The sequence below is a fragment of the Sturnira hondurensis genome, unplaced genomic scaffold (genome assembly GCF_014824575.4).
Source record: "Sturnira hondurensis isolate 20B ecotype Veracruz unplaced genomic scaffold, ASM1482457v3 Scaffold0004474, whole genome shotgun sequence".
Lineage (NCBI taxonomy): Eukaryota > Metazoa > Chordata > Mammalia > Chiroptera > Phyllostomidae > Sturnira > Sturnira hondurensis.
Genome location: NW_028077105.1, coordinates 5,614,465 through 5,636,867, shown reverse-complemented (window position 1 = coordinate 5,636,867; position 22,403 = coordinate 5,614,465). Strand labels below are relative to the sequence as shown.

Below are 22,403 nucleotides of genomic sequence, written 5' to 3'. Positions count from 1 at the left end.
GTTACGAGAGGGACAGAGTTAAGCACATTTTCCTTATAAATCTCTCAATGTCAAATATCACTGTCTTAACAAAATCAAAAATCTGTTTATCTCATTGGGTTCCGAAAAGTGAAATATTTTTATTTTACAGTAAGTACTTTAACATGCAATTTTTTTTTACCTGTAGGTTCTAGTTTTGCACCCTCATCTACTATTTATGCAAATAATTCAGTTTCCAATTCAACGAATTTCACCGGCTCACAACAGGTATAGTAGTTCTTTGTGCTTATGCCTTTTATGTTTATTTCTGATTTTGGAAGAACAGTTTTAGTACCATATAAGTGTATAATCTCCCAGAACTGGGGGGATATGTGTAATTCTATATAGTATAGGTATCCTGTTCGTTAAAGTTTTGCTCTTTAAACATTTAAACTGTGATTATTTTAATCATTTGGCATGGAATTACAGAATGTATTGCATATTTTCCTATAATCTTAAACTAGACATAATTTAGTTTCAGACTAAACAAAATAACTAAACATAATTTTATTTTTTCTTGATAAAACAGTTTGTGAACAGTAATTGATTGAATTATAATCAATAATTGGACTGTGCTGTTAGTTTTAGTCCAAAATACCATGTTACCAAATACAATTCTTCTTGGACTACTGTTGTCTTTTATTTATTGATTTTTTAGGTTACTAGGTAGTGTGGTAGCATAAGGGAAAGAATTACTGTGTTCTACTTGAGAGAATAAAAGATTCATAAAGGAGAGGAAAGATTTATATCATAAAACAGATCCATTGCTCCCTGAATATTTAACCACGGTGGCCCCAATATAAATGTAGCCTGTATTTTGGACTGTGGACTGAGTACCAATTTGTCATTTTAGCAAATACTCACTGAGTACGTAATTCTGCATTTGGTCTGTATTCAGGGAAATGAGGCCCAGGGTGGGGTGAATCGGACCTGAATCCTGCTTCATGGAGGTTACAGCCTACTGGGAGAAGCAAACAATAAACCAGTAAACACACACGAAACACACACATCAAAATAGAATTAGAAAGTATAAGGGTCCTATTAAAAATATTATTAGAAATCTAACTTGCACAGGGGCAATTTTGTGGATGGCCTTTCGTGGAACCGACATCTAGGCCAGGTCCTCTAAAGGCTGGGTGAGAAGTGAGCTGCCAGGGCTGGCTCAGGCATAGGAAGCAGCCGGCACCAGACCCCTGAGGGATGAAACACGTGGTGTGTNAATCGGACCTGAATCCTGCTTCATGGAGGTTACAGCCTACTGGGAGAAGCAAACAATAAACCAGTAAACACACACGAAACACACACATCAAAATAGAATTAGAAAGTATAAGGGTCCTATTAAAAATATTATTAGAAATCTAACTTGCACAGGGGCGATTTTGTGGATGGCCTTTCGTGGAACCGACATCTAGGCCAGGTCCTCTAAAGGCTGGATGAGAAGTGAGCTGCCAGGGCTGGCTCAGGCATAGAAAGCAGCCGGCACCAGACCCCTGAGGGATGAAACACGTGGTGTGTCCGCAGACCGCAAGCAGGCTGGAGTTCACTTTGTCCTTGAGGGTCCCGTGGGAGACATGTCTGAGGAGATGGACAGGGCCCCGCCCATGTAGGAAAAACTTTGATTCTATCCCAAGCCCAACGGAAAGCTATGAAAGGATTTTGAGCAGGAGACTAGCATCGTGTGATTTATGTTTGGAAAAGATTACTCTGGTTTCAGGGACTTTGAAGGAAGCCAAAAATGGAAGCGAGGACACAAATTAGAGAACCTGTCCATTGGCTACCATAGGAAGTGAAGGTAGCTTGGACCAGGGTGACAATAGTGGAGATGAAGAGAAGTGAAGGTACTCTTTATTCCACTATGTAAATTCGTTTTCCCTAAGGCCGTTGCCGAGTGCTTCAGTGCACAGGTGCTGGTCAGGTTGTCTGGCTTCCAGTTTCTGCTCTGAAACTTGCTGGCTGTCTGACCTTGGGCAGATCACTTAAGCACTCTGTGCCTTTGCGCACTTCAATGTAAAATGGAAATATTGATAATACTGAACAGGGAGTTGGGAGGATTCAATCCCTAAATCCACTGAAGGCTTTAGAATAATACCTGACACAAAGTAATCACTGTGTATGTAAACGTTGGTTTTTCCTGCTTTCCTCCGAAAAATGTGTTGCTATGAAATATGTCCAAATATTGCTAAGGGCTTTTTTATTGGCTCATTGGTGATAATGGGGAACATCAAATTTAGAAATTAACAGATAAATAGAATTTTAGTTTTCTGCAATACTACTTCATACTTTTAGATAAGATTTGCTTATACACACGTTTATTTATAGAGAATTTCCTTTTTGGGAAATCACATCAGACGTGGATCTTTACTCCCTCACCGACACGCAGTAGGGTTGCCTAATCCTGATGAAGTCTGTGTCGGCGTTAATAACACTTTGGGCTAGAACACACTGGATATATTAAACACCAATTATGGCAACAAATCCCTGTTCATTATATTAATATGTAAAAGGATTTTGAAGGATTATTTAGATCATTTTAAGCTTCTTAAAAATTTTTACTAAAAAGCAAGTCAGAGGAGTTGATCCCATGCTTTTTTTTTTCTCTGTAACAAATGAGGCAAATTAAATGTTTGAAAATCTCACTAAAAACTAAATCAAGCCCTGGCTGGTGTAGCTCAATGGATTGAGCGTGGGCATGTGAACCACACGATTGTGGTTCGATTCCCAGTCAGGGCACATGCCTAGGTTGCAGGCCAGTTCCCAGCAGGGGACTCATGAGAGGCAACCATACATTGATGTTTCTCTCCTTCTCTCCTTCCCTTCCTCTCTGAAGATAAATAAATAAAAATCTTTAAAAAAAAAAACTAAGCCAAGGCCTCAGGTGGCATGTATCCTGTGAGAAATCTCCTTTCATTTACTCTTTACCTCCTGCTAAGAAAGCAAAATTATTGTGATAAAAATCACAATAATGCGGATGGAGGTGTGCATGGAAGCTGGGAGGGGCAGCCATACCTACTCCTTGCAGGTGATGTTAGAAACTATATGAGAACAGATGCAGAGAATGTGAACTGATTTCCTTATTTTATTGCCTCTTCAAGTGCATAAGACCTGATGGTGTAAATCCTTGGATAAATAATTGTAGGGCAAAGTGAAGCATATGTAGCCTTTAGACAGATTAAAATGTGTGTCTTAGATTTGGTTTGCAAAATCAGTAGGGTAGTTCATAACAATGTGAATGCAGAAGGTGCCCGCGAAATAGTCTTCATTCATTTGGATTGTCTCAAAGCTCTGGACTCCAAAACACACGGAGTCAAATACTAATCTTACCGACAGTAATAGCTTTTCTTCCAAGCTTTAAAACACACACATATCTTAATTACTGTTTCAGGATTATCCATCTTACACAGCCTTTGGCCAAAACCAGTATGCACAGTATTACTCAGCATCGACATATGGAGCGTATATGACATCAAATAACACAGCTGATGGCACGTCATCCTCAACCTCAACCTATCAGTTGCAGGAATCTCTCCCAGGACTGACTAGCCAACCAGGTACAGATCTTCATCCAGGTGAAATACTTTCATATGTTTTGCTATGTCTAATAATATGGAGAAAATGGCCCTGGCCGGTGTGGCTCAGTTGGTTGGAGTGTCGTCCCATAACTGAAAGGTTGCGGGTTCGATTACCAGTCAGAGCACATGCCTGGGTCAGTCCCCAGTCGGGTGGCACCCAATCAGTGCTGTTCTCTTGCATCGATGTTTCTCTCTCTCCCTTCCTCTCTACCTAAAAAGCAATGAAAACTGTTCTCAGGTGAGGATCAATGAATAAATACATATATATGGAAGAAAATGGACAGTTAGAACCAAAGCTGAAAGCTCTCAGACAATTATGCTGCTGCTTAATTGGTGCGAGTACACTGTACAAGATGAACTACCTCTGTCATTTCAGAAAACACTTCTTTTAGATGTAACTAACCATATTCCCTTTATGCTTGAGAGACTGTGTAGTTCCTCCCTGTGTGAGTCATCAGTACCTCCAGTCAATGAGTGCTCCCTACATTCCTAGGATTATAGGATCATTGTTAAGCAGTCTAATATTTATGTCTAATCATATTCAAAGTCTCATGTACTTTTTGTTGTCTGAAACTTACTTGATTTCTTATTGGAATTGTATTTGCTGACATATATTTAACCCAGATAAAGTACTTGAAGTTAAAAGCAAGTTCAGTGGAGAGTCATCATAATCCCAGTCAAAATTTCAGCAGGAGTTAGTGGAGAAATGATCAAAATAACTTTAAAATTTAAGTCAAAGAAACTAGAACAGCCAAAATATTTTTGCAAAATAACAATAAAGTTTGAGCAGTGGTAGAGAGGTTGTGGAGAAAAGGGGACCCTAGTATATTGTTGGTGGGATTGCAGACTGGTACAAGCACTATGGATAACAGTATGTAATTTTCTAAGAAAATTAAAAATGGATCTGCCTTTTGACTCAGCAACTCCACTGCTGGGATTATATCCTAAGAACCCTGTAACACCAATCCAAAAGAACCTATGCACCCCAATGTTCAGAACAGCACAATTTGCAATAGTCAAGTGTTGGAAGCAACCTAGGTGCCCATCAGTAAATGAATGGATCAAAAAACTATGGTACATTTACACAATGGAATTCTATGCAGCAGAAAGAAAGGAGCTCCTACCCTTTGCAACAGCATGGATGGAACTGGAAAGCATTATGCTGAGTGAAACAAGCCAGGCGGTGAAAGACAAATACCATATAATCTCACCTTTAACAAGAACCTAAACAACAAAACAAACAAACAAATAGCAAAATATAACCAAAGACACTGAAATATAGAACAGGCTGATAGGGACCAGAGAAGAGAGGGGAAGGAACTTCAGGGGGAAGGGGACGGGTTTACAAGAACTAGTATAAAGGACACATGGACAACAACTAAGGGGGGTCGAAATGGGAGGGAAGTAAAAGACAGAAAACTGTACTTGAACAACAATTTAAATAAATGTAAAAATAAATAAAAAAGAATAAAGAATAAAGTTTGAGGGCTTACAATGCCCGATTTCAAGACTTGTAAAGTACAGTAATCAAGAATGGGTGGTATTGGCAATGGGATAGAACAGAGGGTTCAGAAATAGACCAATATACATATACTGGAAAATGGATTTTGGCAAAGGTGCAAAGGCAATTGGAAAATGAATATGTTTTCAAAAAATGGCACCAGAACAGTTGGAAAAGCATATACCAAAACAAAAACACAAAGAAAACACTAAAAAAACACATCAGAATTTTGAATCATAACTCATACTACATACAATGCATGTAAAAACTAGAACTGTAAAACTTCTAGAAGACATGGAGGAATCTTTGTGGTCATGGGTTATATAAAGATTTTGTAGATATGATAGGTAATTTTCGTATCTTATCAGATTGTTGAATTTAAAGAAAATTATTTCTACTTGTAAGTATATTATTCTCTCAACCAAAATCATAACGACACATGTCTGAATTTTTAACATATTCTGTGATCTCAGAACTTTAATCAAGGTACATTTAAGTTTGATTTTGCCTTTTCAGATCTGACATACATACAAAAAGTAAACGTGTTTACAATTGTGAGATTTTTCTCTATTATGAAATGTGAGACATTTAGTTTAAGAGCATGAAAATTATTCTCCAATAACCAGCCCTGCACTTTGGAATTAAAGCAGAGGCCTAACCATTAAAAACACAGTTTTAATAAATCTTTCACTGTTGACTTCTCCTATTTTTAAAATAGAAACATGCTTCATGTTTTATAAGAGAGAGCTGGTTGTTTTGAGTTAGAGATAAGCCCTGAAGAAATAAGGTTAAATCTAAATATCTAAAGCATGGAAGGTACAGTTATTCATTACTGTACTGATTAAAGGATAATTATTCGATCACGTGTAGTGTTGGCCCAAGAATATGCCTGAGGCAGTTGGTAATGACCGATGTTATTTGGAAATTGCAAATAGCATTCAGTTATTACTTTACCTTATTGGGTAGTTTAACAATGTTTTTAAAAGAAACATAACCAGGCTGATTAAGAACAGATATTTTAGTTCATTATCTTCATAAAGATCTCTCTTTTAACATAAAAGATTGCTTTTAACATAAAGATTATGTTAAGTATATATTATACTCTTGATTTGCATTCAGAAAGTTTGATGACTGATGACCACATTAGAGATATTTTTAGCTCCTCCTTTTTAAAATATTGTAAACATCTTTAAATTTTGATAGGATATAATTAGTGACTTGTAACAATATTATTCTTCACTCTGAGACCTTGGCAAACATTACAATACATTAGCTAATTAAACTTTACAAGTGCTTCAAAAAAAAAGTAAGGAATATAGTAAGATCACTTCACTCTTTGAAAAGATGCCAGTTTTTTTAGGCAGAACTCAGTAGACTTTCCAGAGCTGCGTGGCATTTCACCTCAGGGTAGGAAGGAAAGCAAAGTGCTAATTCATTTACTAGGAGGTTGCAAGAGGATTTAGATAGAAAGAACTTACCACAGTTAACCACTCTGCCAATCTGCATTTTCCCTACCTGCAGCATTAATGTACCCTAGTGCATTACCTGAGTGAAATTTCCCGACTCTGGAATTGACAGCTTTCTCCTTTAAAAAAGGGGGGGGGGCATGTCAACAAATGTTTAATGACCAGTTGAGCTCAAGTTACTGGTTTTGCCCTTTATCAGAAAAAAGGATAGCATCTTCAGAAGATACAGAGGTCAGAACGGTTCCACCTGGACAGTGGCTACCGGAGCCCGGATATAGCCCCTTCAGAATCTGCTCTTTTACTATGAAATTCTTTTGATGAATTTGTTGGCTCCCACTCTCACAAATTCTATAAAGTCTCTATAGCTCTTGATTACGTTTGTGATCTGGAGGGTCTGTTACTATTTGGGGAGGAAGTGTAGTCTAGTGGTTAAAGCAGGAGTTCTCGAATCACACCAAAATTCCACGTACAAGCTGTTTTATCTTGGGAAGTTTAGTCCCATGTGTATTCAGTTTTCCAGTTTTTAAAAGAGGATAATGAAAGACCAAATTCACTAGGTCAAAGAGAGGTTTGTATCATAGAGAGAGAGGTAGAGGGAGAACTAGAGGGGGATGGAGTTAGGGATAGAGTCAGAGATAGAGATAGATAAAGGATGTTTATAACAGGAGTGCTTAAAAATCAGTAGGAAAAAGATTACCTGGGTGACAGTTCTATCATAACAAGAAGATACCAAATGGGAAATGAAAATATAAAAACAGCATTTCATATCACTACCCATCAAGAGAGTAATAATTAAATCTACAGTGAGATAGCACCATAACCCCACGATGATGAATATAAAAGAGACTAGCAATCTCAGGAATTGACAAGGATGTGGAGCAACTGGAATTCCTGTTGCTGGTAGGACAGTGAGTTGATACAACCACTTTAGAGAAAGGTGGTCAGAGTCTACTGAGCATGAATGTATGCCTTCCCTCTGACTCAGCAAGCCCTCTGCTAACACATAAGTTAGAGGAATAGGAGTTTATGTCCATAAAGACAAGAACAAGAAGATTTGTAGCAGCTTTATTCTTGATTATCTAAAATTCTAAATAGCCCAAATGTCTGTGAACAGAATGGATACAGATAGTGCACAAATATAATGAAGTTCTAGTCGTAGTAAGGGAAGAACAACTGTGTCAGGCTACAGGTGTGAATCAGCCACACAGACATAATGAGCAGTAAATAAAGCCAAACATGTTTCAATAAACATTGTTTAAAAAGAAGACAGTACATGGCAAATACAAATAACTGTGGAGGTACTCTTCTTAGTAGCTTTAAAGCCTTTACCTCCATCAAACCACTTCCACCCATATTTTTTTCAAATTCTTAGACCCCTTTTAAGATTTTTCAGGAACTTGGACTGAACCAGTGGTATCAAGTCCAGCTTTTATGGAAGCCTAGACACTTCCTGTGAATAGTCTTTTCCCTTCCTCCTCCTGCTCCTTTCACTTCCTTTCCTGTGATAGCTTTTGGTTCCCTGTTCCTTGGAATTAGCTGAGTTCTTCTTGCCAAACTCTTATGGATCTAGTCAACCATCAACCATCGATAACATTGTGGTGACTTGGAGATTTTGTGCATTTTTGTCATTTCAGCTCTCAGACTGTTGCAAGAACAAAGCTGTTTTATGATAGTTGACACCTGAAAAATGATGTATAATCAATAGAAAGACAGGTTGCATGGAATGTCATCCCCCCAAACTTATTATAAGCCTATTTAACAAGTGGGGGCTAATTTGAATCAGCGTTTTATTTGAAAAAGAATATTTGATTTACAGGACATAATAACCTTAGGAAAATTCTGTTAAGAAAAACTAAAAATAGAAAAAAAATTGCATGTGCCATATTTTAGAAGTTGGTGAGTGTTTAACTACCTAAAGCCTAATTAATGCAAGTAAGCTGAAATATGATTTGCTATATGGCAGGGCCATATTCATCCTCAGAACTAAAGAACTTTATACTCTGCTGTTGGCTCTCTCACAGGTGACAGCAAAGTCACATGAGTGAACAGCACTAGCAATATTTTAAGAGCAGATAGTGTTTGGAGCAAACATTTTTTGTGATGCTGTCCTGACATGCGCAGTGTTTCTCAGAGAAGATGTTATAACTGTTATAAACCATTACAAGTTAGCTGTATAAAATTTGCCATTTATTTAGAACATCTCAGAAAAAAATATTACCTAAATGTTTTCTAGTTTGTTCACATTTGATTATTTAGACAAACATCTGCTCAGCTGTCCTCATAATTATTTTACTTTAATTTCATGAGAAAGCATGATAATCATAACATCTTTATGTTTTAAAATTGCATCACCTAAATGTAACATAGTTTGCTATCAGGCTCTCATAGAGTGTTTACTTCATGCCTATGATTTAAAGCCAATTAAATATAAATCAGATCTATCTCAATAATCCAAAAAGATAGCTACTGTTGCCCGTGCTTTAATATAAAACAACTGAGATTCAGAGAGATTGAGTCAAATGTTTGCCGTCGTGGGTAAAACTGACTCTTGTCACGTGTGAGGTGTTGCTGTGCCTTAACCCCGCCGCCCTCCCATGCACAGGTTAGCCCTGCCCGGCACTCCCTACCTCGTAAGGTGCTTCACCGTCAGTTTCGGACATGTGGGGCTTTCGGGCATCTATGGGATGTGCAGAAATCACTTAGATTGTATCTACACGTTAAGTCTGACACTTAACATGTAGCCTGTGTCTGGGTCTTCACACAAAAGGTGATTAACCCGTGAGAGGGTTCGATCGCCCAGGTGGTGTGGCATCAGGACAGTGGTCGAAAGCTGGGACTCTGAAATGTCAGCATGTGGGGAGTGGGAGGAGGAAAGAGCCCATGTCTCCTAGGCAGAGAAGAACTGGTGAGGGAGAGTCTAGCAGCAGGAGTGCGGGGTGTCCACAGCCAAATAAGGCTTTGTTATCCATGGTTCTGAGGGGGTGCTGTTTAGGAGGATCCGAGCCAGCCTAGAGATCCAGGAAGATAAGGCCCGAATCTGTTGCATTTGTCAATGAGGTAGTTATTGGGGACTTTGCACAAGAGTAGTTTTAGAGTCTGGGTGAACCGAGGCCAGATTATGACCAATGGCATGTCAGGAAGTGGAGAGAGATGTGCTGTCCAGTCCTGTGCTGCTGGCCACACGGAGTGGTTGGGCACTTGTGACCAGTACACAGTGAGACCTGCCATGAGTGTAGACTCCACTCGGGACTTCGTGTGAAACAGAGGTTATGTAAAATATGTCCTTGATAAGTTTTATATGGATTACATGTTGAAATGAACATTTTGGATAAATTAGGTCAATTAACACACACAAAGTTAATTTCATGTGTTTCTTTGTATACTTTAAATGAGGCTTGTGAAAATTTTAAATTGTATACGTGATTCCATTTGTGGCTCTCATTGCATTTCTGTTGGACAGCACTAGTGTGCACTGTTCTTTTAAGAAGTGTCATTTCCAAAAAGAATATAACAAGCAGACAGCTTCTAGATGGAAATTCAAGGTCAAAGGCAAGAGCTTCTAAACTTATCTGCAGCCCCAGAAAAGGAAGAGGTTGGAGGGAAGATGAGAGAGGGTTTGATTAATAAGACAATAGAGCAAGATTCCCTACCCGGTGAGGTTGGGGAGTCAAGTTTGCAGGTAGAGGGAGCCATGGGATTGAGGCAGAAGCCATTTCACCCTCTGAGCTCTGATGTGAGGAGGCGAGGACAGATCTAAATTGAGACAAATATGCAGGTGGGGGAAAAACAGGACATTGAAAGCACATGGAGTATTAAAGGTGTTCAGATGTAAGAGATCACAGAGATTGAAATTGGAATGGATTTGTCTGACCTACCAAAATTTTGACTGCATTAGGGTTTGGGTATTTGGGAATATAAATCTGTACTTTCTTTGTCCTAAGAAGATTTGTGTTGTATAAGAATTTGTTATGAAATGAATAATGAAGACTCATACCTGATCTCAGAATGAAGCGCTCTCCTTGATATAAGTTATGTTGTTTACAGGAGAGTTTGACACGGTGCAGAGCCCCTCCACACCCATTAAAGACCTTGACGAGAGGACGTGTCGGAGTTCCGGGTCAAAGTCCCGAGGCAGAGGCCGCAAAAACAACCCCTCCCCGCCACCTGACAGCGACCTGGAGGTACACTGATTTATCCTCAGGGAGTTTTATTTTTATTGAATACATATTTTGTGCTTACAGTATCATAAAATTTAAAACTTTATAAATGTGTATACATATATATGGCCATTTTAATAACCAAATTAAAAGCAATAACAACTTAAAAATGATAACAATATGCAAATTCTAGGTCTGAGATAGTTGCATCTTTTGATCCACCTTGGCACAAATGGAAATTTTAAAAATAATGTCATTGCTTGTGGGGTCACTTTCTGAGAAGCACTTCCTTTGATAGTACTAAGGTAGTGAAAGATACTTGTATGGGTCAAGTAATTTGAAAGGTAAAATTAATTTGTGTGGAAAGGAAACATTGTCTTATAAAAATAGGAAAAATTCCAATCATTTGATACAGATTAAAATTTTTATATTTCCATGTGGGTTTTTTTTTGGTTGAAAACCCTTTCGAGATGTATCCACATGAATCAGATTGATTTTTTATTATAAAATATCAGAAGGAAGTATTCTTAACCATAACTTGTTACTTCTTAAACAACTGCATACTTCAATTAAAAAAGAACATTAAATTTCCAGAGTTAGTAAAGTTAAGTAATAGTCATCACACCTCTTCATAAAAGATCATTCCCTTTACCTGAACAACAGTGGAAGATTCAAATGCATGTAGGAACTCGGCAGGTGATAATCAGTGAGTGGGTGAACTGGACAAGGCAGCCAGCCTATTGTGGGGAGCGGGGAGCATTCGCCCAATCCAAAGGGTCCACCCATCACTGCCATGGGAAACGCCAGCCAGCATCGCCACAAATTCCAGTCCCTCAGCTGCTGTCAGAACCCCGAAGTCTGTTGAAAGTCTTCTCATCTTGGAAAGTTGACCAATAATTTGAAGTCTTTCATACACTGTACAGGCCAAACCAACATATCTGGTGGTTTAAGCTGACTCAGGAGTCAACACTTTGTATTATCTCTTTAGGGATTACTTATGAAGTCCTTTAAATACTTTTAAAATTTTAATTATTTGCATGTATTACAGTATTTCATGAATTCATGAGGCATAAAAACTTTAAAAAATAGCTTCAAGTTCACTTCTATTATAAAATCCAAGTGTGTCTTTTGCAGTACTAACTGCAATCAAATAGTTGGATGAATTGTTTCAAATGAGCATATCTGATTTTTAGGCTTATTACTTGCATCACTCTTGCTCTGCAAGGTGTTACAGGGTTAGCTCTGGAAAGTCTGGAAGAACATTAATGGAGGAGCGCAGGTTTCTCTAAAATGATTGTATCCAGTAACAAAGTGAGATGTTTTCTACCTCTAAAGAGATTTCTGCTTCCTTAGAATGGGGTCATTCTTTGATACTTATTTTTTTCTTCAGCGTGTGTTTGTCTGGGACTTGGATGAAACCATCATTGTTTTTCACTCACTGCTCACAGGTTCTTACGCCCAGAAGTACGGCAAGGTAAGGAACCAAGAAAGTTTACCCCAGGAAACCTTTGTAGAATTGTATTTTGTTCAAAAATCAAGAGCCATTCAAAATACACTTAAGTGTTTTATTGCAGTCTGTCAAGTCTGCTCCCGATTATTTATTTCCAGTGGCCCGTTGTTTTTTAATATGAATTCAGCAAATTTTACCAAACTAATAAAAGATGTCATTCTTTTTTCTTCTCCATGACTTTGAATTTTCTACACTGAAACCAAGTTATTACACTAATATAATTATTTTTTATATTTTTCACATTGAAATGGACTTTAGTCATTATAAAATTATATGTTATCCTCTAATAAGGAAGCTTGAAGAAATTGCTGGAATTAATTTGTTGTACCAAATATTGCTATGGAATGCCATTTGGGATAAGAAAGTAGTCCTTTCTCTGATAGGTCCTTTGGATTTGTGAATAAAAGTATTTTTGGTAACTTCAGTAAGAACATGAACAGCAATCCACCCCACACAAATTTGGAGACAGGAGGTCCCATTACTGCCACTCCTTTCTCTCTGGCTGTTGTGTGTGTAGTGAGGCAGCTTCTCATGACAATGTTGCTTCAGATACTGGTGTACCCGGAAACATGGTTGTCCAGTCAATACTGTTTGCGTCTTTGACTCTGTAGGACTCAGAATCTAACCACAGTCAATTCAAATCGTGGTGGCCCTCTTTCAATTACCAGATTAAAAGTTGCATCTGACTTTGGTTACTTTACAAATCAAACCTGCAGAAGTGTCTTCCTATGCATTTATGATGTCACATTATTTAATAGCGTCTTCTGTCAGCTCAACATGCAGTTTTTAGCAAGTTTGTTAGGCTTGGTCTACTGGACAAATAATGATGAATTTCACTCATGCATTTCCTCCTAAATTTCACTCTTGGTGAATCTGCATTGCATTCGATTATTAGTGTAGGTAATGAATGTTGCTAAACTGAGGTAGAAGGTAACAGCTTTGCTTAATGACCATTTAGAAGGAGTCTTTGTCCCTTTGCCTCGGTTGTCATTCTCTGTAACAGTGGTCTTCAAAGCAGGATGCACGTGTGTGTGCCGGAAATCCGCAAGATGCTCTGCCCATATACAGAAAGAATGTATTAGAGTGTGTGTACACACACACACACATTTTGTCCTTGCTATTGCGTCTGCTGCATAATGCACATGCTTTATAAACGCATGCATGTGATGGTAATTTAAAGAATATGTATATAATGTATAAGTAAATTAACTATCCATAAATTTGAAGTGCATGCCAAAATTCTATTACTAATAGATTGTGCCATCTAAAATGTTTCCAGACCTTAATCTGTAGCATTTCTTCTGGAATTATTTTGACTTATGAGGAGAAGACAGTAAATCCTGTTGAACTAATTGCAATATTTTTGTGCAACAAAGTTTCATATTAGGTAAATGTTTAAAATCAACAATGTAACGTGAAGACATGATTCCAAATAAAGTTCCCTTCCAAACAGTCACCATTAGAGTCTATAACTAAGTATCTCTGTCACTTTCTTTATGCCAAGTCAGTGGTGGAACTAAACTTTTTGCAATTACCTTTAGATTTTTTAAGTATTCCCTGACTTCAACTCTTCATTGTTTTGTGGCCATTTTGATCTTTTGTAGTAGTAAGATCATTTGAACCCGAGGCAAGGAATAAAGTACACAGTCAAAATATCGCTATTTTCCTTTTTGTCAAAAATACCGTAAAGTTGCTTCCATCCCAGAGCATGGATTTCCAGTTGGGATAGATGGTGAGCCAATAAAGACCCCAGGCAGGCACACCATTAGGGGGAAAAGGTGAAGCTGCATTCTTTGAATGACTCATAAATTGGCTCTGAGAGAAATCCCACAAGCAAAGCTTTCACACGTCCCTCGCCAGGAGTTCCTCACTGCGATACACCCGTCACCTCCTCGTGTGGCAGCCTGGACACGCAGCATTCATTTCACATACCAGTTGCATTATTTTCAAGTATTGTCAGAAGCTTCGTTTGAATTCAAAATAGACCCAATTTTTTGTGCTTACAGATGCTTAACCCGTAAGCCACCAAAAGAGCGGGGCAAAGTGAGGGGAGGAAGAGAACTGATGTTTACTTAGTACCCACAATGTGCCAGGCAACAGGCATCACGGTTTTCAAGGGTAGATGAGGAAATGTGCTCAGAGAGAGAGAGTAAACTGCATGGAGGTCACACAGCCAGTCAGAGGCAGAGCTGAGCCCCGGTCTTTGGACCGCTGGACCCCAAGCTCTGGTTGCTCCTGCCACCGCATAGCATGCAGCGTGGACAGTTCACCTCCTGTGGGCGCGATGTACAAAAGTCTTCCTAGAAAGGAGGAAAGACAATTAATGAGGTAGTGCATAGACGCTTATGTGAGTTCTTTAAGGTGAAATCATTCTAATTCTCTTCTCTCAGACGATTGGGCTACGTTTCCATCAATAGGTAAAACTTAAGAAATGTTAGGTGAAATAAAGAGTGGGCAACAGATGTCGGTACCTCCCGAGGGTACCGAATAGGAAAACAACCAGGGTCACCTTGGGAAGGTGTGGGGAAGATAAACTTGCGTGTGGAGAACACCTACAGCCTGATAGAACCTGTGTTGGCATTTCATAAGCGATAGGGATGGGGGTTAAGAAAGAGAGCTTTTCAGTCTTTGAGCCGTGGAGATAAACCTAACTTTGGAAACCCAGTGCCCATGCATCCAGCTTTCTGACATTCGGCAAATTACTTAATCCCTCAGTCTCAGTCTCTGTAAACCAGGAACAGGACTATCTGTAGGGAATACAGGTTAAAGAGCAAACATGGGTAAAGAGCTTAGCAGACCCTTGGTGTGAATTAACACTCAGAAAATGTAATTGTTATTAGTCATGTTCACAGATGTTATCCCGCTTAATTATCATCATTACTGTGCGGGAATTTATGGTGATCTAAATTCTGTGCATGAGGAAACCTGGGTTGTGAGGGTTTAAGAAACTCGACCAAGGCCACAGAGTGATAAGTGCTGGTACAAGTCTCATAACAAGTCCTTGTCCTTAGTACAGTTCTCTGCTGCTCGAAGGGGGCCTGTTGGAGCTTTCCACTTAAGTAATGTCCAAACGTGCAGTGAATTTTTGAGTTAATTTGAGCCAAACCGATGACCATTGCCAGGGAGCCAGATCTCAAGGGTTCTGAAGAATAACAGTTTGTGGTTTCTTCCATGCTTTTAAGATTAAAGAGAGGCTGTAAGGAAGGTTGCATGAAGGCGAGAGAAAGCAAGGGAAGGACTGGACTGCAGGATAGTTAAGGTCATGTGCTCTCTGGAGGGCGGGCCACTTTAGAAAGAGGGAGCTGAAAGGGGACATTCCAGAGGTGTGTTAACCTGGATGCACAGAAACACCAGGAGGTGCTCCCTTAAGGTGACAGTAAGCCTTTTAGTAAAGAAGGTCCAGGCCTGGGACGTGAGCACCATGACCTGCTTACTGAGGAAGCTATGATCCGATCAGTCTGTGAGGCCACCTGCCATAGAATCCCTTTTTCATCCACAGACTTGACCGTGTTGAATGATACTTTATTCAGGACAATTTAAGAAAAGTAAAAATGTTCTTAGGCTCCTCGTTTCACATCAGAATGAAAATACCCTCACTGAATTCCACAAAAAAACCACTTAAATGACTTTATTTATTGAATTATTATTTATATTTTTCTAAAAGTCATTTGATCATTGACATTTCTCTTTATATCAATAAGGAAATTGGCATTGTCTTTTAGCTAGCAAGACATTAATATCTTGGTATAGTAAGAAATAGCTAAACAAGGCATGTTATATAAAGCTCATCTTGTGATGCTTGGGGACCACATGCCACCCAGGGGTTATTTCAAGGGGTCAGAGTGAACACTGGGGAACTTGGACTTCACCACAAAGCACGTATTAAAATGGTAAAACTAGCACTCTACAGACAGACCGTATCGATCTAACAACTATTTACTTAGCAGGAGGCAGGCATGCCTCCTGCTCTCATGGAGCTTACAAGCAAATGAACTCATTTCAGAGAGCAGTAGCCACTGTATAGACAAGTAAGTTGTACTTTAGGGATTTGATGTATTTTGGAGCATTAATGTGTCATGTGCTCTGAAACCATGATTTTCTAAAGTTACTCCACAGTGAGGATGCAAAGGAAGTAATCCAGGCCAGGGAGAAGCCTGGAGAAGTGAACAGTGGCCTTATGCTGCCAACTGAAAATCTGAGCTCCCAACACCACCTGCTCGTTTTAGACAACCTCTGATGTGAAAGCGGCCCTGGGGAATCTGTTGCTCAGGATGAGTCAGTTGATTACTCCCATATTAAACAATCTATACACCGTTATACAGAGAGACTTCTGAAAGCGTCAGCAAGATTTGAAATTACAGAATCGTCATGAAGATAAATACTGACTTATCCACGTGCCAACTGAGGAAAAGCAACATGAATTGGGGAGTGATTAGAATTGACCACGTGCTGGAACCATGGAGGGGATGGCCCTGTTGACACCATGCAGGTCACACGTCTCTGGGCACGATGGCTAGAGTTCTCTGGCCTTGGAGGGGCAGTGGACCTGAGTTCAAAATCTAGCTCCGCTCTCTTAGTGCACTTGTGTCAATGTGTGGTTTACTCCATCCTGGTGAGACTCTCTTATCTTTTTTCTAACACGAGAAGAACGATAAAGCACTAATTTAATTAAGAGGGTTACATGAGTTCAGGCATTAAAACTCAGAACATTGCCTCCCACATAATAAACATTCAATAAATGTAACCTATTTTATTTGATTTCAAGGAAATCTGAATGTTGGGGAAACTGGATGTTTTCTAGAGATATTTGTGTCTATTTTATCTCATAATGCAGTGTATTCACGGAACTCAGTGTTTAGAGAAGTAGAGGGTGTGTGGAAAGTGACTCGGACATGTGAAAGAACGAATGCAGTTTTGAAAGCCTGAAACTTGTTTGCAATGAGTTTACATGGTCGTACATCCTGCCTGGACCTCACAACTGAGTGTGGCTACACGGCCCAGGTGGCCCCCACGCCCCGGGAGGGTTAACTCCTCCAGCTGACTGTTTGCAACCTTCGCTCCCCTCAAACCTGCAAAGCCGCCTCTCAATTCTGCACCACACTCCTCCTCCATCACCAAAAACAGCAACTGAAATGATTAGTTCTTTCTCACACCATAACTGCACCCCCTACCCTTTCTTTACCCCTTTACTCCTATGCTGGAACCAGACCCTCTCAGTTACTCAAGGAATCTACTCCTGAAACGACTTCTTTCGCTCCCGAGTCCCAGTTTCCCACTTTCAGGATTATGCCCACCCCCCAAGTCCATGCTGTGGTAGTGGCATCAGCAGAAAATCCCCTGGAGCCTAGTTTCCAGGTGCTGCCCCCTCGCCCTGCTCCTCCTTAGCTTTCCAGTCAATGACCTTCTCTTGCCCAACCCATGGTTTACCTTGCTGGGACCTCTCGCTTGCACTTGACCCAGTTAAGCACTCTCTCCTCTTTGTAATACTTGCTTCACTTTACTTCCCTGACCTGGGTCGCACTGCCCCACACCATTCCACATGCACTAGGCTTGCTCTCACCTCTGCAGATGTCCCTTGCTGCCACTGGTGTCTGTGCACAGCCAGTCCCCTGGCCTTTTTCAGGTCTCTTCAGCTGTCATCTCCAGAGTAAGGTCTTCCCTGTACTTTCTTTAAATGAGCCCTCACCACCTATAGCAATAGCCTTCTGTATCTGCTAACTGATTTTTTTCACCACCTGAGATATTGTATATGTTCTGTTTTTATTTGTTTGCATATTTATCAGGTAGCTCGTCCAGTGATGATGTAAACTCCTTAGACTCAGAGACTTTGCTTAGTTGATTCTCTGTACTTGGCCCAGAATTTGAGTATGTCTGACACATAGCAGACCCTCAATAAATGTTTGCTGAATAATGAATGTTCCTGAAACTGTTCTCCAATTCTTCCTGAGAACTCTTAAGCCTACTGCCAATCCACTACAGACAAGCATCTCAACTGTTAAATTTCCCTCCTAATTCATGACCAAGCTTCATCTCTTGTCACTGATTAAAAGCGTTTATTTTCTAACAGACCCACTCCCTGGCTCCACCTTGGGTCCTGGTGCGAGCGTGTCCTCCTCCTCCTGCGATAAACTGGTGCGTCTCTGCATCTCTACATGGGCTGCAGGCCCTGGAGGAGTAACTGTTCCAAGCACTTGAGTTCTTATTTTTTAAAAAAAGGTCCCTCACTTAAAAAAAAAACACAACATGGCTTTCTCTCCTGAGATATTTTTATATTGTGTCCCTAGAGGAAGCATTGCAGCTGATGGCCCCGTTCGGGGCAGAGGCCCACAGACAGACAGTCTGGCTCCAGTCTATGCTGTGTGCTAACATGGCCGATAGGGTTAGTGTTTAGATATGGAGAAGTGCCTTACTTGAACCTGACTTGGTTCTGTGCTGGTGACATCCAGCTTGGAATCACACATTTAAAGGCCAAGAGTTATTCATTTTTTCATCTTCTCTCTCTGACACACACACACATGCATGCACACCCCCTCAAATGTCTTGGGAGTAGTTTCAGTATTTTAATAGCACGGTGCACAGAGTAAGTTGGCAGAAGTTCAGATTGCCCCATATTAAACTCTGCTGTAGACACTTTGGACCTATTGGAACTGTTACATATGTAAAATATGCATCAGAGCTTTCACAAAACCCTATTGGTGCCTTTATTATCCCCCGTTTTTTCTCTGTCCAAGTTTTCACTATCACTTTATTTCAGACCCTAAACTCAACACTCCCTACAGGTAAACTGAAAAAAAAAGGCAGTAATTCTTAGTTCATACGGTGCCAGTAATTCTACAAACATGTAATGAAAATGAGCAAACATCTCTGTATAAAACTTGGGTTCAATCCAGAGTTATATTTAACTCTCAAATGCCCGATAAAGCCATGGAATTGAAGGCACCAGCAGTTCCTCCACAGCAGCCTGGCCAGGCAGAGGGAGCCCAGCACTACAGACACCTTGCTAAGGCCCTTCCCTCCAAAGTCCCCGTCACCTTGGTGGATTCTTACGTCTGTCGGTCCTTAGCTGGTGATACTGCAATCTGCTTACTTCAAATCAACTGTCCCGGTGACTTAGTAAGATGGGGTGGGGAGGAAGAAAGTAAAATCAGACATTTGAAAGCAAGTCCTCACTAGACATTCTCTCAGGAACTAGATCACCACCTCTTGCAGGCTTGGTTTTCCTTGGCTTGCAGCATGACTGTCCCCCACCGGTCCGTGCCAAGGCTTTGGCATGGCAGAAAAAAACACCTCCCTTTCAAATAAGCCTTGCTCTCTGGAAACCTTAAATGCAGCTAGTTCATACTCTGGCAAACCTCAAACCTAAACATTCCCAGTTCACAGATGACATTTTGCCAAGGTGCTTACGAAGCCCCGGCTCTAGCGGGGTGTGCGATGTGGATGTACCATGGTTTGACAAACCAATACACGGCCCCTTCCAGGGCCGAGGGGCTACATTCCAGTGCAGGACTCAAATACCGTCTCACCGACCATTCCCCGTGCTTGCCGGTTAAAGAATTCTTGTCGGTGTTCTAAAAATTATATTGTTTGCATGCTTATCAGATGCACAAAATGTGTTTTTCATGGATTTTCCTGTCACCGATGGGGTAACACAGAAAGTGATGTACTTCAGAAGCATGGAATTGATGAAAGTAACAATCAAAGAGGAACAGTGTGTTTTCTTCCTTCCCCGTAAATCTGATCTGTAAATGCAAAGAATGTGAGGCGTGAACATAAGAAAGTCAACAGTTTTATTGAAAACTTAAAAAAGAAACCCTGGCAAATGTTAGGATATGTATTTAACCAACCTAGTCTGGAGAAGGAGAACCTTTAAACGAGACATTCTGAACCCCGTCTGAAATGCGTATCTGTAGGACAGCAGTCATCAGAAACATACGGAGCAGTGTGGGGCTTGGTTGTGTTGTCTAGCATCAGTCAACATTCCTCAGAAGCACAGAGCATCACTAATGGAATTATATGTTTTCATGCTATAATTACATTTGATTTTTCCTGACATTTTTGTAGACATTTTGTTCATGACTAGACAGAATACCTACAAGCTTTCTATGCCCTCAGCCTATCCAGCCCCCATCCCCAAAGAGACAGAAAGAGGAATTATTTCACAGAAAAAAAAAGACATGTAAATTTTAAAAGATTTTATTCAACCTTTAAAGATTCTCTTTCCACAACAACAACAAAAACATGAACAACAGAAAGAAGTAAGGAAAAACAGTCTTATATTAGAAGGAAACAGAACAAGAGCTCCCTCTGAATTCTGAAAGCCCTTCAGACAAAATGGATGCTTCCAACTTTTGTTCTTGGTCCTGAGGAACTGTGTGTCGGAGAAAATGGAACTGGTTCGACCCCTGGGTGTGTTGTTCCAAATGATCCTGTCCCTGGCAGACACGCGAACTAGGCAGTACCGCCAAAGCTGCAGCCCCTTCCCCAAAGGACACGAGACCAGGTGGCCGTCAAGCATGTGAACACTGAGCATCTGTTTTCAAGGAGGCAGAATCTCAAGCTACGAAATCCACAGAAGTCTCTGAGGAAGAAGAGACGTAACAATTAGAAAACTGTGTAGACGTCCGACATATTGTTTTCTTCCTGTCTCTCTCCCGTGGCAAGTCGTGCTTTGCTCAACACACCTCCGTGACCTTCCTTTTCTTAGCTTAGCACTCAGTTCCTGTTCTCTAGGTTTCAGGCAGGACGGGATATGAGGTGACACTCACTTTAAATATGTTTACATGCTCGGGTGGGCCCCTGAAAGCTTTATGGAAGGAGGTCCAGGGAGAAACTTGGTCGCTGCAGCACAGATGTGGAGTGAGGAGGTGCTTCCGCTTGCTAAGTGGAGTAAGTTTGGGGTGCATATGGATACTGCCGGGCCTGCCCTGAGTTGCGTGTTTTTATCATAAATTAATGTCACAGAAGCACTGCATTTTCCAAGTTGAAATGTTTTTCTTGAAAGGCCATTTATTAGAACATTGAAAACACAAGTTCAGGACTTGCTCCTTAAATCCTTAAGTCTGGCCCTGGCTGGTGTAGCTCAGTGGATTGAGCACAGGCCTGTGAAGCAAAGGGTCATTGGTTCGATTCCCAGTCAGGGCATATGCCTGGGTTGCAGGCCAGGTCCCCAGTAAGGGACACATGAGAGGCAACCACACATTGATGTTTCTCTCCCACTCTTTCTCCTTCCCCTCCCCTCACTCTAAAAATAAAACACATAAAATACTTTTAAAACATCCTTAAGTCTGGCTCCTGGCCCAGCCACTCAACCCAAAACACCTTCTGAGGTCTTCCAAGATAACCTGAGGTCAGCCCAAACCAATAGTATCTTTCTAGAATTGTCAGCTTTATTCAAAACCATGTTCTCCATACTAACATCAGGCTCATTCCGATCTCAATTTCTAAGGATTTCTTCCTTCTAGGTTTTTTGTTTTCTGGATCTTCAGGGTCATACCTGCCGCAGTTCCCTTTAGAGATTGTTCCAACGCCGATCAGTGGAAACCAATGTCTGAGCATGAGTTACTTCCCCAGGCCAACCTCTAAACCTTCTCTACTATTAAGCCATACAGCTCTCGTTGCCAGGCCTTCAGCTGTCGTTGCCATGGTGAAGTACCACCTCAGCTCTTGATTCTCATCGTCTTGCTGTTGCATAGTATTTTGGTTTCTGTAAACAAAAGCTAAGTCACTCTGACTCTGTACTAAGCCCCTTACTTTCATTAAACTTCTAAGTGTGTGTATTTTCTACTTAGGTTACATTTGTTTACTAGTGTTCCTTTCGTTACCCTTGACCCTTCTCTCTTCATCTTTGATCAAAGGCAGGTCAGACCAAGCTGCACATCTATGCAGGTCAATACTGCCTGCTGGTCATACCCGGTGGCAGGTCCACTGTGCTCCGCCTGCACTTCTTATCCCAACCCCACACAGCACTGTTGGCTGCAGTCCTGCAAAACCCCCCGGTAGAACTTCTTGTCTCCCAACCCCAATTCTTATGTGTCATCATTCCCCAAAGGATGCCATTTCTTCTTCTTAAGCTGTCTGTTTCATCTTCAGTATACCATCCAGTGCATTTCTCCAAAGGGCTTTTCCGAGGAGCGGATGTAAACTGGGTCCTGTGGGCTAGTTTGTTTTCCTCCTCCTCCCTCG

At 40.6% G+C, this 22,403-nt stretch overlaps 1 protein-coding gene across 4 annotated transcripts in view; it reads left to right on the top strand.

Annotated features, from left to right (window-relative positions):
- The window catches only part of EYA4 (EYA transcriptional coactivator and phosphatase 4), a 255,400-nt gene that overhangs the window by 210,974 nt on the left and 22,023 nt on the right, over positions 1-22,403 (top strand). For 3 of the 4 annotated variants that reach the window (XM_037045715.1, XM_037045714.1, XM_037045712.1), the window contains 4 exons: positions 167-246; positions 3,401-3,584; positions 10,599-10,735; positions 12,102-12,185. In XM_037045715.1, the coding sequence (XP_036901610.1) occupies positions 167-246; positions 3,401-3,584; positions 10,599-10,735; positions 12,102-12,185 (485 nt within the window). The remainder of the gene's footprint in view (positions 1-166; positions 247-3,400; positions 3,585-10,598; positions 10,736-12,101; positions 12,186-22,403) is intronic. The other variant, XM_037045713.1, reaches the window with a different exon arrangement.